Below are 21,523 nucleotides of genomic sequence, written 5' to 3'. Positions count from 1 at the left end.
TGGTCAATGCTGTATACGTTGCAGTTTGTGATACGTTTTATTTGACCAAATTGAGAGTTTGCCCTAGATTGTAATGTCAAAAGTATGGTCTTACAGAAAGGAATAGAATGAACTAGCACTCACCCTGTCTCGTATAATTCAGCTAGAGGTGCTATGATCCTGTATCTATACCGCAGGATGCATAAAACTATACAAAAAAAAACAAACAAACTGAATCAGCACTCAAAAATGAAATCAAAGAAAATGAAGGACTTACGTTTTCCATTTGGTGTCACCAAGTTTTTTCTTTAATGTATAAAAAAAAAAACAGCAATACAAAATGGCAGTATTGGGACCAGGGGGCCTTGAAATGTTGCTCTATGGTGCACAAATAGTATAACCGTGTGTGTCTGGTAACATTTCCTTTCCGTGGGGGTGCTGATTTTTTCAGTATTGCCACATTTTTAATACATCAAAGAAGAAGAATTTTGATTTCATTATTGAGTACTGGTCCAGTTTGTTTTTTGGTCTTACAGAAAGGTACACAATTTGTTTATTAAATGGAACAAATGTTATTAGTAACCTCCATTGTCCCTCCTATTTACTATTAGAAACAAGTCCATATTTTAGAAACACAGGCTTAAGTGCTGCATGTTTCTAATCAAAATCATGAGAATTCGAGAAGAAGCAGATGTCATATGGCATGTAATACAACTAGTGCATATCTTGCCTATGTGATTCTATTTTTTAGACATAATATTTACAGACAAAGAGAAAGGAAAACTGGAGGCAATAATAATGTTGTTGACATAACTCGTAGAGTTTAAATGAAGGTCAATTAGAAAGCATTCATAAACCTGAATTCACCTTTAATACCCAACATGATAGGAGATTTCAATAAAGAAAGGGCGCCCAAGGGAGCGAGTGAATGCGCAGAGCGAGGCAGGGGATACAGGGTGCTCTCAGCAGGTCTTGGCAGAGATGCATTAACTCTACATAGGGATAAGGGATTCCCAGCAGAACAGTCATGAATTATAACTGAGCACAGGAGTAGGACGTCTAAGTGCTAAATCTCATAAATATATTGCTGTGCATTCCTATCAACTTTCTCCTTTACAAATAAAAAAACACTAATGATATTTAAAACCCTGAGTGTGCTTTCTGTGCAATGCACTACTTTTCAATGCACTGGTAGGCATCTCCAGTAATCCTGATGTCTTAATCCCTTTATCTTTTGTATGTACGTTTGTTGTGAGCCTATGGTTAAACCCAGAAGAGAAGCCACAAAAAAGGTCCACAATGCGTGTAGCAAAAGCTACACAATGTCAAGGCTCAGTTTCTCTTCTCGTAACAAAACATTGTTTAAAATACCACAGAATCAAGTCATGACCTGGCTTTATGCTTATGGGTTTTTGATATTTAATTATTTTTGCCACACCCTACTTGGAAACTGTAAATGTTTCTTACCCCTGGGAAGGCCAGATCTACCACATCCCACCATCCATTTAATGGCAACGCGTGCATGCTTATTTAACAGCAGTTTAACATGTAGCCGTTTTTAAAGGATTAGTTTACCTAGACTTTTCACTGGAAGCTTAAGACTTTAGTTTTATTTTCTTGTTCTAAATAACGACACCGCAAGCAATGCTTTTAAGCACAATTCATCTCCCCTTCATCATCTCAAGCTTTTACAGAGAACGCAGCGTTCCCCATCTCTCTCTGCCTTGCTTGCTCCAAAACTCTGGAGTCCTACCAGGTCTAGCTTCAGGGCAGAAAGGATGCTACATGCTGTGACTTGCTGCAAATACTACAATAAAAGATAGCACTGCAAATTCCTTGTAAATTCAGATAGACGACTTGAGCTGCCTGATTTAGCAAACTCAAATCAAGGGCAGACAATCAATATTTTTCCAAATGTACAGCAGTACCCCATTTCATTCAAATGCCCAAATGATCAAATACACGGATTCGTCGGCTGACTGCTGATATTAATGTTTTTATGTTGTTGTCTTTATAATCAGAATGCCCTTGTTGTTTCAGTGCCAATTAACATTAACTCTTTGTGTTGGCGATAATTCTATCAGTTAAAAAAAAATAAAAAAGCTTTGGCTAAACCATTGTGTTCATCATAACAAGTGCTCAAGCAAGAAATTAAAGTACATAATGCTGTCTCCTTAATACAACAGGGGATTAGCATCTTTAGGAATCCCGCAATGGTGATAAGCCGCTGCATTGCAGGTGCAAGAAAATTGGGATTCTGTCATTGTCAAGCATTTAAGTAGTGTTACTACTGATGTCTATCTTATTTCATCCTAGGCTTCTCTTTTCAAGCTTCTGCTGTAAGTACTGTATACTGTACTAGCTTTCTGTGGTTCTCTAGGTTTAGTCAAATGTGGAGCTATCCCTGCATTTCAGAGATCAATGGACATCAAATGCGTAATGTACACAAAGGGCAAAAAGACAAAGACTAAAAATGTCAAGTATAGCCATGAGCAGTGACACATGGAAATTCCTAGGCAAGGGATGTTTCCTGTCTAAGTTACTTAATTATCTGAGCGAGCTTCTCACCCCTACTGTAACTAGCACTCATTACTTAAGATCCGCCTCCAGAAACCTGCTTACGGTTCCAATGTTCAATAAAGAAACCGGTCACGCTTCCTTCTCTCACCGGGCTTCCCACTCCCGGAACAATTTACCAGAGTGGGCCACTTGTTTAAGATCTTTCAAACATTCTGGTATTTAACCATTTGAGAGCTTGTGGTCTTGGCAACCTCCTGTGCTTGAGACATGTTGGAGTATTTGACGCTAGCAGTGTTCAAGCCCCAGGAATGATGATAGTCATGCAAAAAAAAAACAGACCAATAATAACAATGAAAAAAAAAAATCTTCATGTTGCATTAGCATCAGTGGTTTGTTTTCTGTTCACATCATCCTTCAAATGTAATAAATAAAAAATAAATAATGCAGATTATCGACCGGTTTAATGATGGTGTCATAGTACGCTGAAACCGGTGCCGATGTTTTACATTTTAGAGAATAAAAGCTTTTGTTTTTAAAGGAATTAATCTATGGCAGGGGTAGCCAACTCCAGTCTCAACTAACAGGTAAGGTTTTCAGGATATCCCTGCTTCAGCACAGGTAGCACACAGATATCCTGAAAACCTGACCTGTTGGGAGCTCTTGAGGACTGGAGTTGGCTTCCCCTGCACTATGGTCATTTTCAGCATTTTTTTTTTTATCAGTCATCAATCACTGAAAGAATAAAGGGCGCATTGAAAGAATAAAGGGCGCATTGAAAGAATAAAGGGCGCATTGAAAGAATAAAGGGCGCATTGCCTAAAAACAAGCGCGAGGTGAAGAATGTCCGCAATATGAATCTATGAGCCTTGTATTCCTTTAAAAACGATAAGATGGCACAGCGTTTTTTATTCCACTAATACCTGCTTACACACCTCGTGAGGCACAAAAAAAGAAATTATCGCACATAATAGTGAGTCACCCTGTTTCTTGTTTTATAATTTGTTTTCAGTGATGTACCGAGCACCGGGTAATTACCCAAACCCAGCAGCAGGGGGCTGGGATCAGCACCGGGTCGGAATCGGCGTCGGGTAATTTCAAATTAGCTGAAAATACTTCAACACTTACCTGCAACCAGCGATGGAAGGTGAGGAAGACCGGTGAGGAGAACAGCAGAGACATCTGTGAGCAGCCGCAGATGTCCTGGTGGCGTTGACAGTATGTATGTATGTATGTATGTCTTTATTTGTATAGCGCCATAAAATGTACATACAGTAGCGCTTCACAGTAGTAATACATGTCATATAAATAACAAATATAAATAACAGATCATGGGAATAAGTGCTTCAGACATACTGTAAAAGTAACATTAAGGAAGGAGTCCCTGCTCCGAGGCGCTTACAATCTAATTGGTAGGTAGGGAGAACGTACAGAGACAGTAGGAGGGAATACTAGTAAGTGCGTCTGCAGGGGGCCAAGCTTTGTGTCATGTGTCCATGATTATCCAGTGCTATTCATATGCTTCTTTAAGCAGATGTGTCTTAAGGTGGGTCTTAAAGGTGGATAGCGAGGGGGCTAGTCGGGTATTGAGGGGAAGGGCATTACAGTGGCAGATGTTCTTGTTCAGCTGGTGGCAGCAGCGGAACACAGCACACAGCTGATGCCAGTGGGAGCCGGGGAACCTTGTGACCGGAGCAGGAGTGTTCCTATTGGACAGCCGTTGGAGGAGCCGGCTGTCCAATAGGAACGCTCCTGCTCCGGTCACATGGTTGCCCGGCTCCCACCAGCATCAGCTGTGTGCTGGATTCCTGCTGCTCCCGCCGGCTGAACAAGGACATCTGCCACCGTCAACGCCACCAGGACATCTGCGGCTGCTCCCAGATGCCGCCGCGGTCCTCCTCACCCTCCGCAGCGGTCTTCCTCACCCTGCAGGTAAGTACCGTCCGGGTAACCGGCCGGGTAAAATTATCCATTTTGCCTGGGTACCCGTTACCCGGTTTTCAGAAAATGTAGGACCCCGGTACACCACTACTTGTTTTTGTAACATACATATAGATCAGGCCTGCAGAACAACTCCAGTCCTCGAGGGCCGCAAACAGGCCAGGTTTTCAGGATATCCCTACTTCAGCACAGCTGGCTCAATTAGTGGCTCAGTATGACTGAGCCACTAATTGAGCCAGCTGTGCTGAAGTAGGGATATCCTGAAAACTTGGCCTGTTTGTGGCCCTCGAGGACTGGAGTTGTGCATGCCTGATATAGATAATTATTCAAATGATGACCAAAAAAATGAAAATACTGCTTTTTTTTAAATGTATTTTTTAAGTATAACCTTTTGTTGCAAAGTAATGTAAAATACATCTAGACTCAAGTATATAAGGTACTATTTACTTTTCCTAGGTCTTTAGACATGTCCTGTTAGAAAATGGGCTACTAAGATTAACATAATCATGAATGCACATGTCCATCATCACGCCTACATTTGCATTGTACATTCAACTTTACCTTCTCTATCCAGAAAATTAATGTGAAATCAAGATAACTCAAGACAGCTAAAAGCTTATAAATGCTTGACAATCTTAGGCAAGAATGAAGAATGTGTATTTTTTTCTGGATATACAGATGGAAATGGAAGAAAAACAAATCTATAAAAAATGATTAACCAAACCCCAACTTTCCATTTGATCGTTATCCAAAAATGCAAATGCTACCAATAACCCACATGTAATCTATAAAAACAAACCATAGTACTAAAGTTATTCCCAACTTAACCCTAAGAAGAAACAGACCTTAAAAACAAAAGGGATTATAAAACCCTTAGTGCTAAACCAACATACAAACAAATCTCAACCACAAAACACAATCTATGACTCACCACTAAAACATTAGCCTTTACTGCCCCAAAATATTTACCCTAACCAAGAAAATGATCCCATACCCCTTTCCCAAACATTAATCATAGCCCTCCACTACAAAACCTTACAGAAACCCTATTAGAAACTATAACCTTAATTCTAGCCATAACACTACTGTATGATAAAAACAGAAAAGACACAGCGCACAACGCTCATAGTGCATTAAATGATATATTAGCATATACAATAAGGTAAGGTGAGTAATGTGCGTACATCAAAATAATTGAACAAATGCAGTTAGGGATAATGTTACCCAACGCCTCAGGAAACCGGAACAAGTGTCCTCACAAGGGTTTTGGCGCTGGTACCTCGGATGCAGGATCCCAGTAGTTGAAAGGTAAGTATAGAGTCTCTACACAGTTCTTTTACCCACAGGGCACGAGTCCGACGTCTGCTGCTGCCGCATGCAGTTGTTTGCCAGTCCACAGCTCCACGCCGGCTGGATTCTCTCACTCCCCTCCGTGCACAGCACTTCCGGGTCAATGACGTCACTGCAGGCCTGGGAGGATAGGCTTCTTACAAACCTCTGACCAAAGTCCAAAGAGGTAGCTGCTATCAGGGTCTCTTTCCCTCAGTCCGGGTCTGAGTCGGTGTCAGTGGGGTGCAGCCTCTGGCGAGTTCCAGTGACCACTGTGTCCTGGAATAGAGGGTCTTGATCCCTCTCTGTCAGCATACACCTCCCTTGAGCACAGAGGGCATGTGCTACTAGAAGACATTCCCAGGAATAGATCTCTCTAGCACATGGGAGGTGTATGCTGACAGAGAGGGATCAAGACCCTCTATTCCAGGACACAGTGGTCACTGGAACTCGCCAGAGGCTGCACCCCACTGACACCGACTCAGACCCGGACTGAGGGAAAGAGACCCTGATAGCAGCTACCTCTTTGGACTTTGGTCAGAGGTTTGTAAGAAGCCTATCCTCCCAGGCCTGCAGTGACGTCATTGACCCGGAAGTGCTGTGCACGGAGGGGAGTGAGAGAATCCAGCCGGCGTGGAGCTGTGGACTGGCAAACAACTGCATGCGGCAGCAGCAGACGTCGGACTCGTGCCCTGTGGGTAAAAGAACTGTGTAGAGACTCTATACTTACCTTTCAACTACTGGGATCCTGCATCCGAGGTACCAGCGCCAAAACCCTTGTGAGGACACTTGTTCCGGTTTCCTGAGGCGTTGGGTAACATTATCCCTAACTGCATTTGTTCAATTATTTTGATGTACGCACATTACTCACCTTACCTTATTGTATATGCTAATATATCATTTAATGCACTATGAGCGTTGTGCGCTGTGTCTTTTCTGTTTTTATCTGCTAGTTTAGGGGGTCCCTGAGCCCCCCCTCCATCGCAGCTGCAGACGCTCAAATTAAGGTCACGTTATTTTATCTAATCACATTTTATCACGTTATTTTACCAGTAGTTGCGCACCTTATTTTCTTTTCACATAACACTACTGTACAGTATTTCCAGCTGAAATGCCAATTCTATCCCTATCGCAATTTCTAACACTAATTCTTACCTTAATTCTATTTCTAACCCCAATGCTAAACAAGTCTCTAACGATAATTCTTAACCCTAACCATTATTGTACCCCAATTCTAGCTCCTCTTGAGAGTGAGTACATTTACAAAGAAGAACGTACTGGATTAAAAAACCTGGAAGTGGACAAGGCGACGGAGCCACTTGAGATAGAGTACATCCACGAGTAAGAAAAAAAGTTAGGAAAGATTATTGTAACTTAACTAGCAAACCAATACTGTACAACAAGTCACTCTTAACAGGTGTAGTTCTAAATTAATGGAGGATGTTACCCTACTGCAAGAAAATGAATGTAGTCTAGGGATGAGGCAGCTGAGTAATAGAACTTTAATGGTTATTAAAGGAATTTCTCAAATTCAACAACTCAAAAGATCCTAGGCAGTTAGGATGTATTGGGGTGTGATCATATGAAACAACTGAGTGAAAGTGCTCACAGACCGTAAACCAGTTTGGTAATGTAGACACGGCTCAATTGGATTTCAGTAAAGCCATCACAGTTTTCAATATAGAATTGCATAAGAAGTTGGATGGAAGAGAATTTTTTTTTTAGTAAGTAGGAGTTCACCAAGATAGATGTTTCTTCCTAATGTCTAAATTAGTCATCTGCAGAAAGGCATATTTTCTCTTCACTGTTCAAAGTTGCTTTCAAAATGTTTTATTATTTTTTGTAAATGAACAGGGAATTACTGTACATCCGTAAAGCAATACCTAATCTGTAACTGTCCAGCTATTTTATAATATAACAATGCCGAGGATTAGTTTGGGGACAATAAGGGTTTCAATACAGAAAATATTAAAATATTTTAGGAGGCCTGTGACAGGGTAAATAAAAGCCACCAGTTATATGCCTGGAAACCTATGTCTAGTCTGCAGTGCAGCACTGACTAGGTTAAACTTCAGCTGGGAACCTCAGGACAATTAGTTGGATCCCAGCTGCCTAATCAAGGTGTGTTAAAACCCAGGTTGTAGACACATGGAGCTTGCTGTTGATGAGAGAGGAGTAAGCTGCTAAAGTGATTCCTGAAAACAAGGTCTGAGTAGCAAAGTAGTGAAACTGTGAACTGTCTTTCCCTTGCATAGAAAAAGGGTAGCTCTATATATATATATATAAACTGTCTGCTAAAGAGAAACTGTTTTGTTCGGTTTGCTGAAGGAAAAGCCATTTTTGTTTGTTGCTGAAAAAGAGCTATTTTTGTTTTGTGTGCTGTATATTTTTCAAGGCAAAATAAAACAGCCTTGTCAAGAAACCCACGTGTGTAGTTGCATGTACCCTGCAACAAGGCCCAAAATGGATATTCACAAAAACATCTGCAAAGGTTAAAATCTTAAGGAACAGCCAGAAGGCATTGCTCAAAAGTAACATACAAGTACCTAAAGGGGAGTGCAGAATTGAGTGGGGTTCAAACTTCCACCAACCGATATTGAAGGTTTTTCTCAATAGCAATAACTTGATTTATTTAGTAGTTCCTCTGCATCCTGGCTTTAGTTTGCAAACAGCAATGAAATTGTTATTTTCAATGCAGGCAACAGTCTCCGTGCGAATAACTCTCCTAGTCATTATTCCCTTGTACTTCTGCAAGATATGACACGGTTGACCTTGTGCTTCGCATTCAAATTCTCTTGTGAAGTCTCTTGCTATAAATGACAAAGTCCTTTCTGATTTCCCGTTTACCATTCTTATCCTCCTTCCAGTTTTTTTTTGCCAACACTTCTTCATAACCTGTTGATCCGCCTGTTAATGTACCTTAAGTCAATCTCCACTCTTGCTGGATGACTTTATTAACTTTTAATATCCCCTTCATGCAGATGGCAATGCACAAATATACATTTATCAATATACCTGTCCACACCAAACTTTAAAGCTGAAGGCCAGTCCCAACTTTTCAAATGACTCAGCAATATAGTCCTAGATGGCCCTTCACTGTCTCAAGCTTAAGCAGCAATTAACAGCACACAAGCTTGCAGTGGAAAACTGTAAGCTGGGTGATAATGGTGAAAGGAAGGGCTGCAGACCTGTCTAAGACATGCAAACGAGCATACAATAATATTTCCATTTGCTATATGCTTTACTGTGGAGGGTTTTTGTCACTTTTTTTACTCACCATAACTTAACTAAGTATGGTGAAACCTATCCAAAGCTTCGGGTAAAAGGGGACGATAGACAGCACTCTGATAGTGTTAAATTTATGCAATTGCAGGGTGCACGGAACAAAAGGGGACCCTTATTCCCCTGTATAGTACTAACAAATCTACGTAAGGGTAGGGGGGGTGAAGGGCAGGGGTAGGGGGGGTGAAGGGCAGGGGTAGGGGGGGTGAAGGGCAGGGGTAGGGGGGGTGAAGGGCAGGGGTAGGGGGGGTGAAGGGCAGGGGTAGGGGAGTGAAGGGCAGGGGTAGGGGGGGTGAAGGGCAGGGGTAGGGGGGGTGAAGGGCAGGGGTAGGGGGGGTGAAGGGCAGGGGTAGGGGTGAAGGGCAGGGGTAGGGGTGAAGGGCAGGGGTAGGGGTGAAGGGCAGGGGTAGGGGGGGTTGAAGGGCAGGGGTAGGGGGGAGGGTGAAGGGCAGGGGTGAGGGTGAAGGGCAGGGGTAGGGGGGAGGGTAAAGGGCAGGGGCAGGGGGGAGGGTGAAGGGCAGGGGGGAGGGTGAAGGGCAGGGGGGAGGGTGAAGGGCAGGGGGGAGGGTGAAGGGCAGGGGGGAGGGTGAAGGCCAGGGGTAAGGGGGGGGTGAAGGCCAGGGGTGGGGGGGTGAAGGGCAAGGGTAGGGGGGGTGAAGGGCAGGGGTGAAAGTGAGGTGGGGGGGTGTGAAAGGCAGGGGTAGGGGGGGGTGAAAGTGAGGCACAAATTGTTGGCAGGAGTAAAATGTCCCTCTCCACACACACACACACGACGGGAGTGAGAGGTGACGGAGAGTGGGACTGGCGCAGATCCGAGGAGACTGCTTGGCCCCCCAGCGGCCATGTCCTGGGCCGCGCAGCCACCGGAGGGAAGGGAGCGCCGGGGAGGGAAGGGAGCGCAGGGGAGGGAAGGGATCATTGGCGGCTGGGGCAGGAAGGCCATGCCGCGCTTCCCCTCCGTCCGGGAGACAGTTGAGAGCGAGGGGGGAGGAGCCTGAAGTTGGCAGCAGGGTCAGGAGGGCCGCACCGCGCTTCCCCTCCGTCCAGGAGCCGGTTGGGAGCGAGGGGGGAGGAGCCTGAAGTTGGCGGCTGTGGCAGGAGGGCCGTGTGTGTGTGTGTGTGTGTGGTGAGGCCGAGGGGGAAGAGAGTGGCAGTTGGGTGACGTCAGAGCCACTAATCTGATTGGCCAGAGGCTGAGGACCAATCAGATTCACCGCAGCTAGTACCAACCTTTCGATTTTATATATTAAGATTACTACAGTAACATTATCTATTGTTACAGTTTGCAGCTCAAACTGCTGTGAATATTGGCAACAAATTATCACAAACAGGAAAGTGTTACAAACATCTTGCACTGCTGGGGAAGTGAGGTAAAACCTTCTACAGAAATCAAAGGATGCTCATTATATTAAAGCTTATTAAAAATGACATTCAGAGTTGAATTTAAAAAAATGTAGTAAGTATTATCTAATACTAAAGAACTGATTTATTTTAAAAAAAAAACATGTTGGATATTGCATGGACTGCTCCTTTAAAGTGACAAAAAGACTGAATTTGATGTGAATGATTGAGAATGTTAGCTGGCATTCACTTGCATGACTTGACATGTGATCTTTCGTGGATCTCACTGTACTGTATGTATCTCCACTGACGAGCGAGCTCATATTCCCTTCTTCTTCATTGTGGTCAATAGTACAACTATGTATCTAGTCACGTAAAAAAAGTTGTTTATGCATTACACAAACTATCAGGCAGGCATAACAATAGTCTCCCTTACAAAACGCTTCTGCTAGAAGCATCATGTTAATCTCCTAGAATCGTCTCTTTTTATTCTCCTTAAATATCTATGTAGGCAAGCCACTAAATTCCGTACTAATTACAAATGGTCTCCACCTTGTATACCTTTGGGGGTCTGGCCCAAAAATGACATTATAATGAGAAAGTACTGCCTTCTATCGGTAAGAGTGCACTAAAATCTATAGGTCAATGAAACAGATTTAAAATCAGAAGCTCAATATATATGTACCTACAGTATGTATGCATATTAGCGGCCACAGGTAATGGCAAACGGAAGTTTATGGGCCCTATGTATGAGTGATGCAAATGGCATTTGCAGAGTAAAATGTAATTGCGTTTGGGTGTGCCAACATAATTATTCCTGCAGTCATACACAGTGAACCAGCAGGAGAAGCCACCACGGATGTAAATCAGGCATGCACGTGAAAGGAGAGGGGCTAACACTTGCCCCCAAGGAAGCGCACCAGCGGGTGCAAAAACAATGGCCACATAGCCATTTATTGAGCTTCTTATTGTCAATCTGCGATTAAAGCATCAAAAATTATTACAGTCAAAACACTGCGGAAACCTCATTTCAAACAACGAACTATGTGTCATACGCATGATGTCACATAATGACCGTCATACTGTACTTCTGTTGCATATTTTATGATGGTTTGTACTACAGTACTTTTCAGCACTATGATTTTGATTCACAATAAAAATGTCAATATGATACACAGGCCCCTATATCTAAGGAGAGCTGGGCAAAACCAAGTGTTTCCATATAGAGATTTTTTATTCATCTCTTCTGCCATTTACAGATTTTTCACATTATACAGTACCGATTGTTTTCCTATGAATAAAGAGCTGCTTAAAAACCTCACATCATATAAACCGGTGGACATTTTTCTACAGCTCATGAAAAATCCCCGTGGATTTTTTTCCCGCTCGTGTCAATTCACTGTGGCTATCAAGCCAAATCGGCAATATCTGCAATTGACTTTAATTGCAGGTGTCCCCGATTCGGCCGCGATAATGTAGATCGTTCTTTGGTGACTCCCGACCAGCATGTGCTATTTTACTTCTAATTCTGCACTTTTTTTTCTGCAGTTAGTGAAAAAAAACTCTGTTTATACTTCTAGTATTATCATGCAACAACTTTGCTTTTGCAATTCTAGAATAATTACACAGGAAATACCAAAAACCCACAAATCAAACTTCAAAAAGTCTTTAGCAAATAACAACAATGTGGCTGTGAGAAGACATAACTTCATCTTTAGTTGACGTTTCAATCCAAAAATATTTGATACCTTGGAAAAAAAAGTGCATATGGGCTAAAAAAAAGGGGTGTGTGAGATAATAGGTAAATGCATTTTCTAAAAATGCTGGAGGATGTTTAACAATGATTACATCCCTTCTTTATTTCATATTGACCCCGCTAGGTGCACTAATTTATGACCGCAATCTCCTCACACATTCACCAAGCACTGATTGACTTGAATGGCCGTTAATGCCGGATCAGGGTGCGAAACTCCACCTTGCTATATAGTGAATCTACCTCATAGTTGTTGTTAGGCGACGCATTTCTCTTTCCACAATGAAGAAATTAATCGGGCGGCCTTTTGTTCCATAGATAATTATAATAGTATATTTCGGTTTGTACATAAAAAAAATATAATAATGAATATAATGAAGAATAAACTACAACTGAAACATGTTTATACAGTTTAAAATAGGTGTGAGGAGTAATGACGCAGACAAATCTCCATACATTAGGCATTACAAAGTGTGAGTTTATAGTAAAGCTCCTGTATGCGGAAGATCAGCAAACACTTCTTCAAATGAATACATTACCTGCAGCTCTGTTTGAAAAAAGAACTTCTGTGGACACTGTGTGCAGTCATAGATCTTGTCCTCTTGTCCATGGGCTGAAAAAATATGCTGCTGCAGCTTGTTTGCTTGAACGAAAACTAGAATGAATAGAAATATTTATTAAACAGATGTAGGCTCTTCAAACTATAGTTTACGGACTAAGGAAGAATAGTTTTTACATGTTGCAGTCAGCTAGTAACATACATACCAACCCTTAGATAAGAACCATCTTTAACCTTTGTTTAGGCTGAAGTGCTTTGATAGCATACAATATTGCAGGGCTTGCATACTCCAGTCCTCAAGGGCCACCAACAGGTCAGGTTTTAAGGATATCCCTGCTACAACACAGGTGGCTTAGTTGTTGACTTAGCCACTGATTGAGCCACCTGTGCTGAAGCAGGGATATCCTTAAAACTTGAACTGTTGTTGGCCCTTGAGGTCTGGAGTAGGCAAACCCTGCAATATTGTATACTGTAAACTCACATAGCTACTTACTGTATATCACCATGTTTTATAGTTTTTAATTGTATAATCACTTTTCATAAGAGTTATGATAGACTTATGTTACAGGTCGGCTAAACTTACTGTAATTAATCAAAAGGTATAGTGATGGAAAATATTTATGGGTAAAGCTTTTCTGCTTCTCCAAGTAGAATAGACAAGATAATTACATGATAAACATCCAAGACTTTGTGATGCAGGACAAAGTGGAATACCTTTTTACTATGGCCTCGTATCACTCACAAACATGCTACACATCATAGTAAAGAGGCACAGAAGAAAAATTCAGAATTATTTTTACCAAGACCATAAACTAACTGCATTAACAGCAAGGGAACAGAAACATTACATGTAAAAAGGTTTAAACAAATAGTATCCTACAGATAACTCTAGGGCACGGAGTGGAAATGGGAAATAGGTAAGTTATCTTTGGATACTTTCAGATCAACTAAGTCTACATAGAGAATGCAAGGGTTTCAATAATACAAACATGTTCAATTTTAATGACTACAAAACAAGGCCCTAAGAATGTGTAACAGTTTACCTGGGAGACATAGTATTAATAATTAAATTGTATATGCCAGAGGCAGTGTTTGGGTTGGCAGCACTGACTTCTGATAGATGCCTAGTGCACTGTGACCTAAAAAAAAGTTGCATGTATAATATTAATCTGTATAGGCAGGGGAAGGATTGATTAGGGACGCTGGCATTTGACTGACTACAGTCTTATTACAAGGAATCTAATTGCAAGTCAATTAATACATTTTAAAATATTGCTTTGGAGACTCACATCATGGGTCTCACTAGGTTAGAACCACTGATATAATTTCAGATGTTTCCAATGTCAGTCAGTCCTCAGGGATCACCAACAGTCCAAGTTTTAAGGCTATCCTCATATTAGTACAGGTGGCCCAATAATTTTGACTGAACCACATATGCTCAAACAGGGATATCCTTAAAACCTGAACGGTTGGTGGTCCTCGAGGACTGGAGTTGGGAATCACTGCATTAGAGTTTATAAGAAAATAAACAATATTCCATTTTTTGTTTACGTTTCCCCAGAACATTATACAAAACAAAGCAAATCATGAGCGTAAACTGTTAACACCATAATACGACTTTTTCTTGGAGAGCGCCTTCCAGAAAATATTATCGAAGCCCCCTCAACAATTGCGACTTTTGGTTACGCTGCTCATCTAGAATGCCATCTAAACACTTCCTTAGTGTCAAGATTCTAATGTTAATTAGCATTGTGGAATGGATGCACACGGCAACACCCAAAGTTTATGGGTAACTTTTCCTTACATTCCCTTTAAGTACAGTAGCACAACTGTAGCTGGTAATCCATAATGGACAAAATACGTGTCCCACAGCACCTTGGCGACAGTAGTAACTCGTTGTGAGGATTCGCTGTTCTGGTGCATCTGTCCCCTTAACCCTTTCTCGCTCATCTGGTTCCTGTGGCACTCAAGAGAGGCAACCTAACGGGACGCGCGGGTTCCGTCAGCCTCTTCTGTTTCTAATCCCAGGGCGCGCTACCGGTCCTCTGACGTTGACGCGCGACGCATGTGCAGTGCGCGGTCTCCCCGTCGGTCTGCGGTCCTGGCCTCTCGTTCACGCCCCGCCCCGTCGTCAGAACTACACAGCGCAATTGTACTACGTGCTCTTCCTCTGTCCCCATCGGCCCCGCCTCAGGTCTCCGCCCCCGTACTGGCGCGGGTGTCATGGTGCACAATGACGCCGCACGACCGGGTCACCAGTGTTATACGCGGGTTGCGCGCCCTCTCTGATGCGGTCTCAATTGGCTGTGCACGATCCAGCAGCCTATCAGGAACCGCGGTCCTGCTTCCTGGATGCCTCCCATTGGTGGGAGGTCCTTTAAATATCCTCTCTGTGCTCCCATACCTCGCCGAGCATAACTTCTTGTGGGATGCTTACCCTCGCTACTCTGTGCCTGTCTGACTTACCTTGCTGCCTGACCTTGCCTGGAACCTTGGACCTTGTGTTATTCTCCTGCGCCGACCTTGGCTTTGGTTATGATGACTCTACTCTCTCCTGCACTGACCCTGGCTTTTGTATTTATAACTCTCTCTCCAATCCTGATCCCAGCTACGTACCGCAATGATCCGCTACTCTACACTCCTAGACCCGGCAAGTATCACGTTTAACCTGTCCTCTACTACCCTGATCCGGCCTGCAAGACTATCCTACACTCTAGATGCGCCCTCGCGGTTGTGGTCGGCGTTCTATACCAATCCCTACCTCAGCCCCGCGGTCGCGCCTCGTTTGTGGTGAGCTACGCGTTACACTTGTTGATCCTTTGTCGGGATGCTTGAGCATACCGGGTGAAATGGTCTAGGATATTACTGGTATTCTTTCGGTCGGCTCTAAGGACAGAAAGTCCATGCAGGCCAAGTCCAGTGGTCCACTTCTGGTGATATGTCAATGGTGTGGCCCATGTAGGTAAAAGTCTTTCTAGGCACACACCTCCCACGGTTCTTGCAATATTCGACATCCCAAGCCATTTAGTGCCAATAGAATCAGTCTTGTATGTGCCCAGGCAGCAATGATAGTCATGGACAGAATGAAGTACCACCTGTCTATACTTGTAAGGAAACACCAGTTGCTTAGTTACGGTGTGTTGTGACTTCTTGGCGACTCTGAACATCACTCCGCTCTTGATCACTAGATTAGCAAATTGTTTTAAGAGGAGGTCAGCTTTCAAGTTAGATACCGATGACAGTCCTTGCCAATTTCTGGTCCCTCAAAACTGAATACACTTCCTTCAAACCAGGGTCTGTCCATTGAGCTTGTGCTAGATCCTGTTGATTTAGTCGGGGTAACCCCTCCATAGTTAACTCGAGAGTGTGAGAGTATACCAGGGGTACTGCAGGGGATATCCTCAGACTGTTAGCCACTCCGTTTGTATTTGCTGTCGTAATCTGTCTTGGCACCTCAATTTGCTTGCACAATGCGTACACTCCAGCTGCGGCAATTTCTTCTCATTGTCCATCCATACCTCGAGCACCGCTATAAATTCGAAACAGGACGTCAGCATCAATGTTTTGTTTCCCTGGTCTGTACTTCAGACTGAAATTGTAGGTTGCCAAGACCGCTAACCACCCGAGACCAGTTGCATCCAACTTTACTGACGATAGGATGTAAATGGGCTGTTGTCTTTGTACACTACAAAGGTGGCTCCATAGAGATAGTCGGGCAGCTTGTCCACTACTGCCCATTTCAAAGCCAAGAATTTGAGTTTGTGCACCGGGTAGTTCCTCTCTGATGGCACCAACCCCCGACTCACGAATGACATGGATCGGAGCCCCTCAGGGTGTTCCTGATACAATACTGCTCCTAACCCTCTAGGTTGGCATCTACATTAAGCAAATAGGATTTTTGTGGATCAGAAAACGCGAGTACTGGGGCATTCGTAAGACGGGCCTTTATGGCTTGGAAAGCCTCTTGGCACTTAGTCCATCTGTCTCCAAATGGCTTGATCATTTTGAAATAGTCTTGCCTGTGGCTCCAGCAGCCATACTGCGTCCTCTGGGTGCCGGGTAGCCTTTGGTTAATTGCATCAATGGCTGTACTATAGCTGAGAAATTATTCACAAACCGTTTGTAATATCCACAGAACCCCAGAAAAGATTGCAATTCTGTTAGTTTTGGTCTAGGCCAGGATGCAATTGCCTCTAATTTAGAGGGATCAGTAGGGAGGGATCTCCTTTTTCAGGCACGTGTCCCACATCTGTGACAGACGTCCGGTAGAACTGACATTTGTCCAGTGCCAATTTTAGTCCACTCTCGCTCAGCCGATCTAGTACCTCCATCAGGCGAGCCTAATGTTCCTCCAAGGTCTTCCCAAACACTATTAGGTCATCCAGATATACCAGTACTTCTAATAGATTCATATCCCCTATGACACAATTCCGACTTTGGACAGTGTCTGGGGCCCATGAAACACCTTTGGGCATGAGCTCAAATTGATAGAACCCCAATGGGCATATAAAAGTGGTCTTTTCGTTATCTTGCTTGCACATTGGGATCTGGTAATATCCGCTGTGGAGGTCCAAGATGAAAACCAATTTGCTCCCCTAGAGGCAATCCAATCAATCCTCTACACACTGCATGGTATATTGATCCAGAGTGGTCCTTTTGTTCAGGGTGCGGTAATCAATGCATATTCTTACTGCCCCATTTTTCTTCCGGGCCACAGCTATGGTTGATAATTATGGGCTCCGGGATTCTGAGATTATGCCAGCCCCCATTAGTTGCTGGAGATGTCTCACATCTTCTACATCAGCCGGTGCCAACCTCCGTGACCTTTCTCTGAAAGGATCAGCATCATGAAGGTGGATCTGATGTTCCACACCATGGGCTTTTCCTACATCCCATTTTTGAGTAGAGAAAACCTCTGGCATATAAGCCATCTTTTCTTGTACCGTTTATTCCAGTGATCTGGAGCAGGACTGTATCCAGATTTGGGTAAGTAAGAAAAATAGGGTGCTCAAACCCAGGACGACTCCAATCAATTCAATGATTAATAAACATTTTTACCCTGGAGATACCAGTGGGAGTGGGTGGTAAATATAGACTTGTAAGTCCTTAATGACAACTCTCAAACTTAACCATGAATGTCTAATAACCATAAAGAATCCACTCACGTCATCTCCAGGGGTGGTGGACAGGCGTGCCAGCCATGAGGGATCCGGAATCCAGTTAGAGACAGAAGGAAAAAACGAATGGCGCACAGCCAGGGAGCCAGGTGTGGAGTAAAACTGCTTCTTTATTCGTGCATGCAGAGAGACAAGTAATCCCCTTGGTGGGACAAGGACAGGAACCTCCTACGCGTTTCGGACCTGGGGGTCCTTTATCAAGGAGTATGGGATGTGCTGGGATGAGGCACCTTATATACCTGGTTAATAATAAGTGAATTGAAAAAATCTGCACGAAATTAGAGCATCCGCCCAATGCGCATGCGCGTGACGTCACTCGTGGCGCCGCACCGACTACCCGAAGGATTGTGGGTAAGGACCGCCCACAGTGAGTGTCCGCGCATGCTCAGACTGGAGCGTGAGGCTAACAGAGCTTATCCTGTTCTGTGTATCTACTCCTGCCCATAGTGACGTCACCGCGGGTCTCCAATAGGCCGGTACATGTCGCTGCATCACCAATGATAGTGCTGAACAGCCGACATTGCACCAATCACATCAGGTCCCCTGCGCTCACACTAAAGGCTATCGCAGTACCCAGAGACTAGAAATGACAAAACAGAACACTTACTAATATCCCACAAAAAGAACAAATCAATGAAATCAGATTATTTGATATACTTGTTGTGAGTGGTTGCACTCATCCAAGCCAATCCCACATATAAAAAGACATACAGTGTTACATATATAACACCCTAGTAAAAAAACAACAATATCACCATTATGCATAAATTATGCATAAATTATGCATTATGCATTTTGAAACATTGTTCGTAACATATATATATAAAAGGATTGAATTAAAAACAAAATATACAATTAGCAAGACTTTTTTGGTATGTCTTCTCTTCGATGTCCCCAAGGCTGAGGAAGAACAAATGTATGATACTTTTATACAAGCAGTTTATCATTTTAAAGCTCTAATTTACTGATAAACAATCCACATAATTGATATAGCATAAACAAGTTGTATTTCCAACTGGTGGCTACTTACGGTACTTAGTTTTATAATTACAATTTTATAATCATAATTTTTACCACTACCATATGGTTTATAAATTTTGAAAGGGTTCCCAAATTGCTTGAAGGTAGAGTGCAACCTTAGTCAAAGCAAAACTACCATGAAATATCTCATATAGAGAAAACAGTAGTATACTAGGAAGATGGTGCTATTATTTTCTGTTTTTAATAAGACTATTTTAATATAGTTAGTTAATTTTTATGCAAAAAATGGGACAGGTTCCATTCTACGTTTAGACCGCAGGGAGTTTTGGTCTGAAGCATGAATATCCAGTAAGCCTCCCTGCGGTCCAGGAGGTTGAGCAAATCACCTCCTCTTTCTTTGGAGAAGATTCTCTCAATTCCCTGGACTTTTAGTCCGTTGATGTTGCCTTTGGGGCAATGTGTAAAATGTTTGGAGACAGGGTGAGATGTGTCCCCTTTTTTAATTAGTCTGATATGTTCGAGTATTCTATTTTTTAGGGGTCTGATGGTCCTCCCTACGTAATTGATTCCGCAACCGCAAGTCAGTAGATAGATTACATATTGAGTATTACAATTTATGAACGACTTGATCGGGAAGTCCTGATTAGATCTACAACCTCTGAATTGTTGTGAGGGTGTCATAAAATGGCAAATCTTACATCTCCCACATCTGTATGATCCCTTTGTTATAAATTTTCTGATGGAGGGAGGGGAGGTCGCCACATAGCTGGGTGATATATAGGTAGCAATAGTTTTTGCCTTGCGGTAAACGAAACGGGGGCCCTTTTTCACACAGTCTTTTAAGCTCCCATCCATTTGGAGGATGCTCCAATGATTACGAATGATTTTCTGAATTTGATTACTACATCTGTTGTATTGTGTAATCATCAGTGGAACATCCTCCCTCATGAAATTGGTGCCTCTATTGATTTTATTCTTACTTAAGGCTAATGGGTCCTTAGTTGGATCCCCCTGTCTGTTTTTTAATAGATCCTCTCTATTGGTTGATGCAACCTCTTTTCGTATATTGTTCAGACGCTCTAGATTATAGCCTCTCTGATGAAAGCGAAGGCATAATTCCTCAGACTGACGAGAAAAAGCCTCTTCTGTAGAGCAATTCCTCCTCAGTCTGAGGAACTGGCCCTTGGGGATACCTCTAATGACGGCGGGCGGGTGACAGCTGTCGGCTCTTAATAGCATATTTCTTGCATTGGGCTTTCTAAATGTCTCCGTTTGTATTTGGCCTTTGATATCAATGAACAATCGGAGGTCCAGATAGTCAATGTGTTGTGTATTAAAATTATAAGTGAAAGCTAAATTTAAATCATTTAAATTGATATAGTTAAAGAAATTGTGCAAAGTGTCTAAATCCCCATCCCAAATCATAATCAGGTCATCAATGAACCTTCTGTAAAATATAATGTGCTTACGAAAAGGATTAGTGCTCGAAAAAATAAACAGTGATTCCCACCACCCCATAAACAAATTCGCATACACCGGTGCAAAGCTCGTGCCCATTGCAGTGCCCCTCTGTTGTAAGTAAAATGTGCGGTCAAATAAAAAATAATTGTGTGTCAATAAGAAATTTATGGCATCTAAAATAAATGCTGTGTGAAAGTGATTGCTGTCTGGATCCCCGATGAAGTGCTCAACAGCTGCCACCCCCTGATCGTATCTTATCACTGAGTAGAGGGACGTGACGTCCATAGTTACCCAGATGAATTGTGGGTTCCATTTGACATTTTTTAATTTTCTAATGAGGTCCCCTGAATCCAACAGGAATGAAGGTAACTTTTTAACAAAAGGTTGGAGATATTGATCAATATATTTTGATAAGCCATCTCCCAAAGATCCAATAGACGATCCAAAGAGGGGCACTGCAATGGGCACGAGCTTTGCACCGGTGTATGCGAATTTGTTTATGGGGTGGTGGGAATCACTGTTTATTTTTTCGAGCACTAATCCTTTTCGTAAGCACATTATATTTTACAGAAGGTTCATTGATGACCTGATTATGATTTGGGATGGGGATTTAGACACTTTGCACAATTTCTTTAACTATATCAATTTAAATGATTTAAATTTAGCTTTCACTTATAATTTTAATACACAACACATTGACTATCTGGACCTCCGATTGTTCATTGATATCAAAGGCCAAATACAAACGGAGACATTTAGAAAGCCCAATGCAAGAAATATGCTATTAAGAGCCGACAGCTGTCACCCGCCCACCGTCATTAGAGGTATCCCCAAGGGCCAGTTCCTCAGACTGAGGAGGAATTGCTCTACAGAAGAGGCTTTTTCTCGTCAGTCTGAGGAATTATGCCTTCGCTTTCATCAGAGAGGCTATAATCTAGAGCGTCTGAACAATATACGAAAAGAGGTTGCATCAACCAATAGAGAGGATCTATTAAAAAACAGACAAGGGGATCCAACTAAGGACCCATTAGCCTTAAGTAAGAATAAAATCAATAGAGGCACCAATTTCATGAGGGAGGATGTTCCACTGATGATTACACAATACAACAGATGTAGTAATCAAACTCAGAAAATCATTCGTAATCATTGGAGCATCCTCCAAATGGATGGGAGCTTAAAAGACTGTGTGAAAAAGGGCCCCCG

At 42.7% G+C, this 21,523-nt stretch overlaps 1 protein-coding gene across 3 annotated transcripts in view; it reads right to left on the bottom strand.

Moving 5' to 3' along the window:
• The window catches only part of ZNF521 (zinc finger protein 521), a 374,676-nt gene that overhangs the window by 38,007 nt on the left and 315,146 nt on the right, over positions 1–21,523 (bottom strand). For all 3 annotated transcript variants that reach the window (XM_075584921.1, XM_075584929.1, XM_075584914.1), the window contains one exon: positions 12,682–12,797. In XM_075584921.1, the coding sequence (XP_075441036.1) occupies positions 12,682–12,797 (116 nt within the window). The remainder of the gene's footprint in view (positions 1–12,681; positions 12,798–21,523) is intronic.

Source organism: Ascaphus truei, chromosome 2 (assembly GCF_040206685.1).
Source record: "Ascaphus truei isolate aAscTru1 chromosome 2, aAscTru1.hap1, whole genome shotgun sequence".
Lineage (NCBI taxonomy): Eukaryota > Metazoa > Chordata > Amphibia > Anura > Ascaphidae > Ascaphus > Ascaphus truei.
Note: the sequence above shows the minus strand (reverse complement) of the source record. Positions and strands in the feature narration are given on the sequence as shown.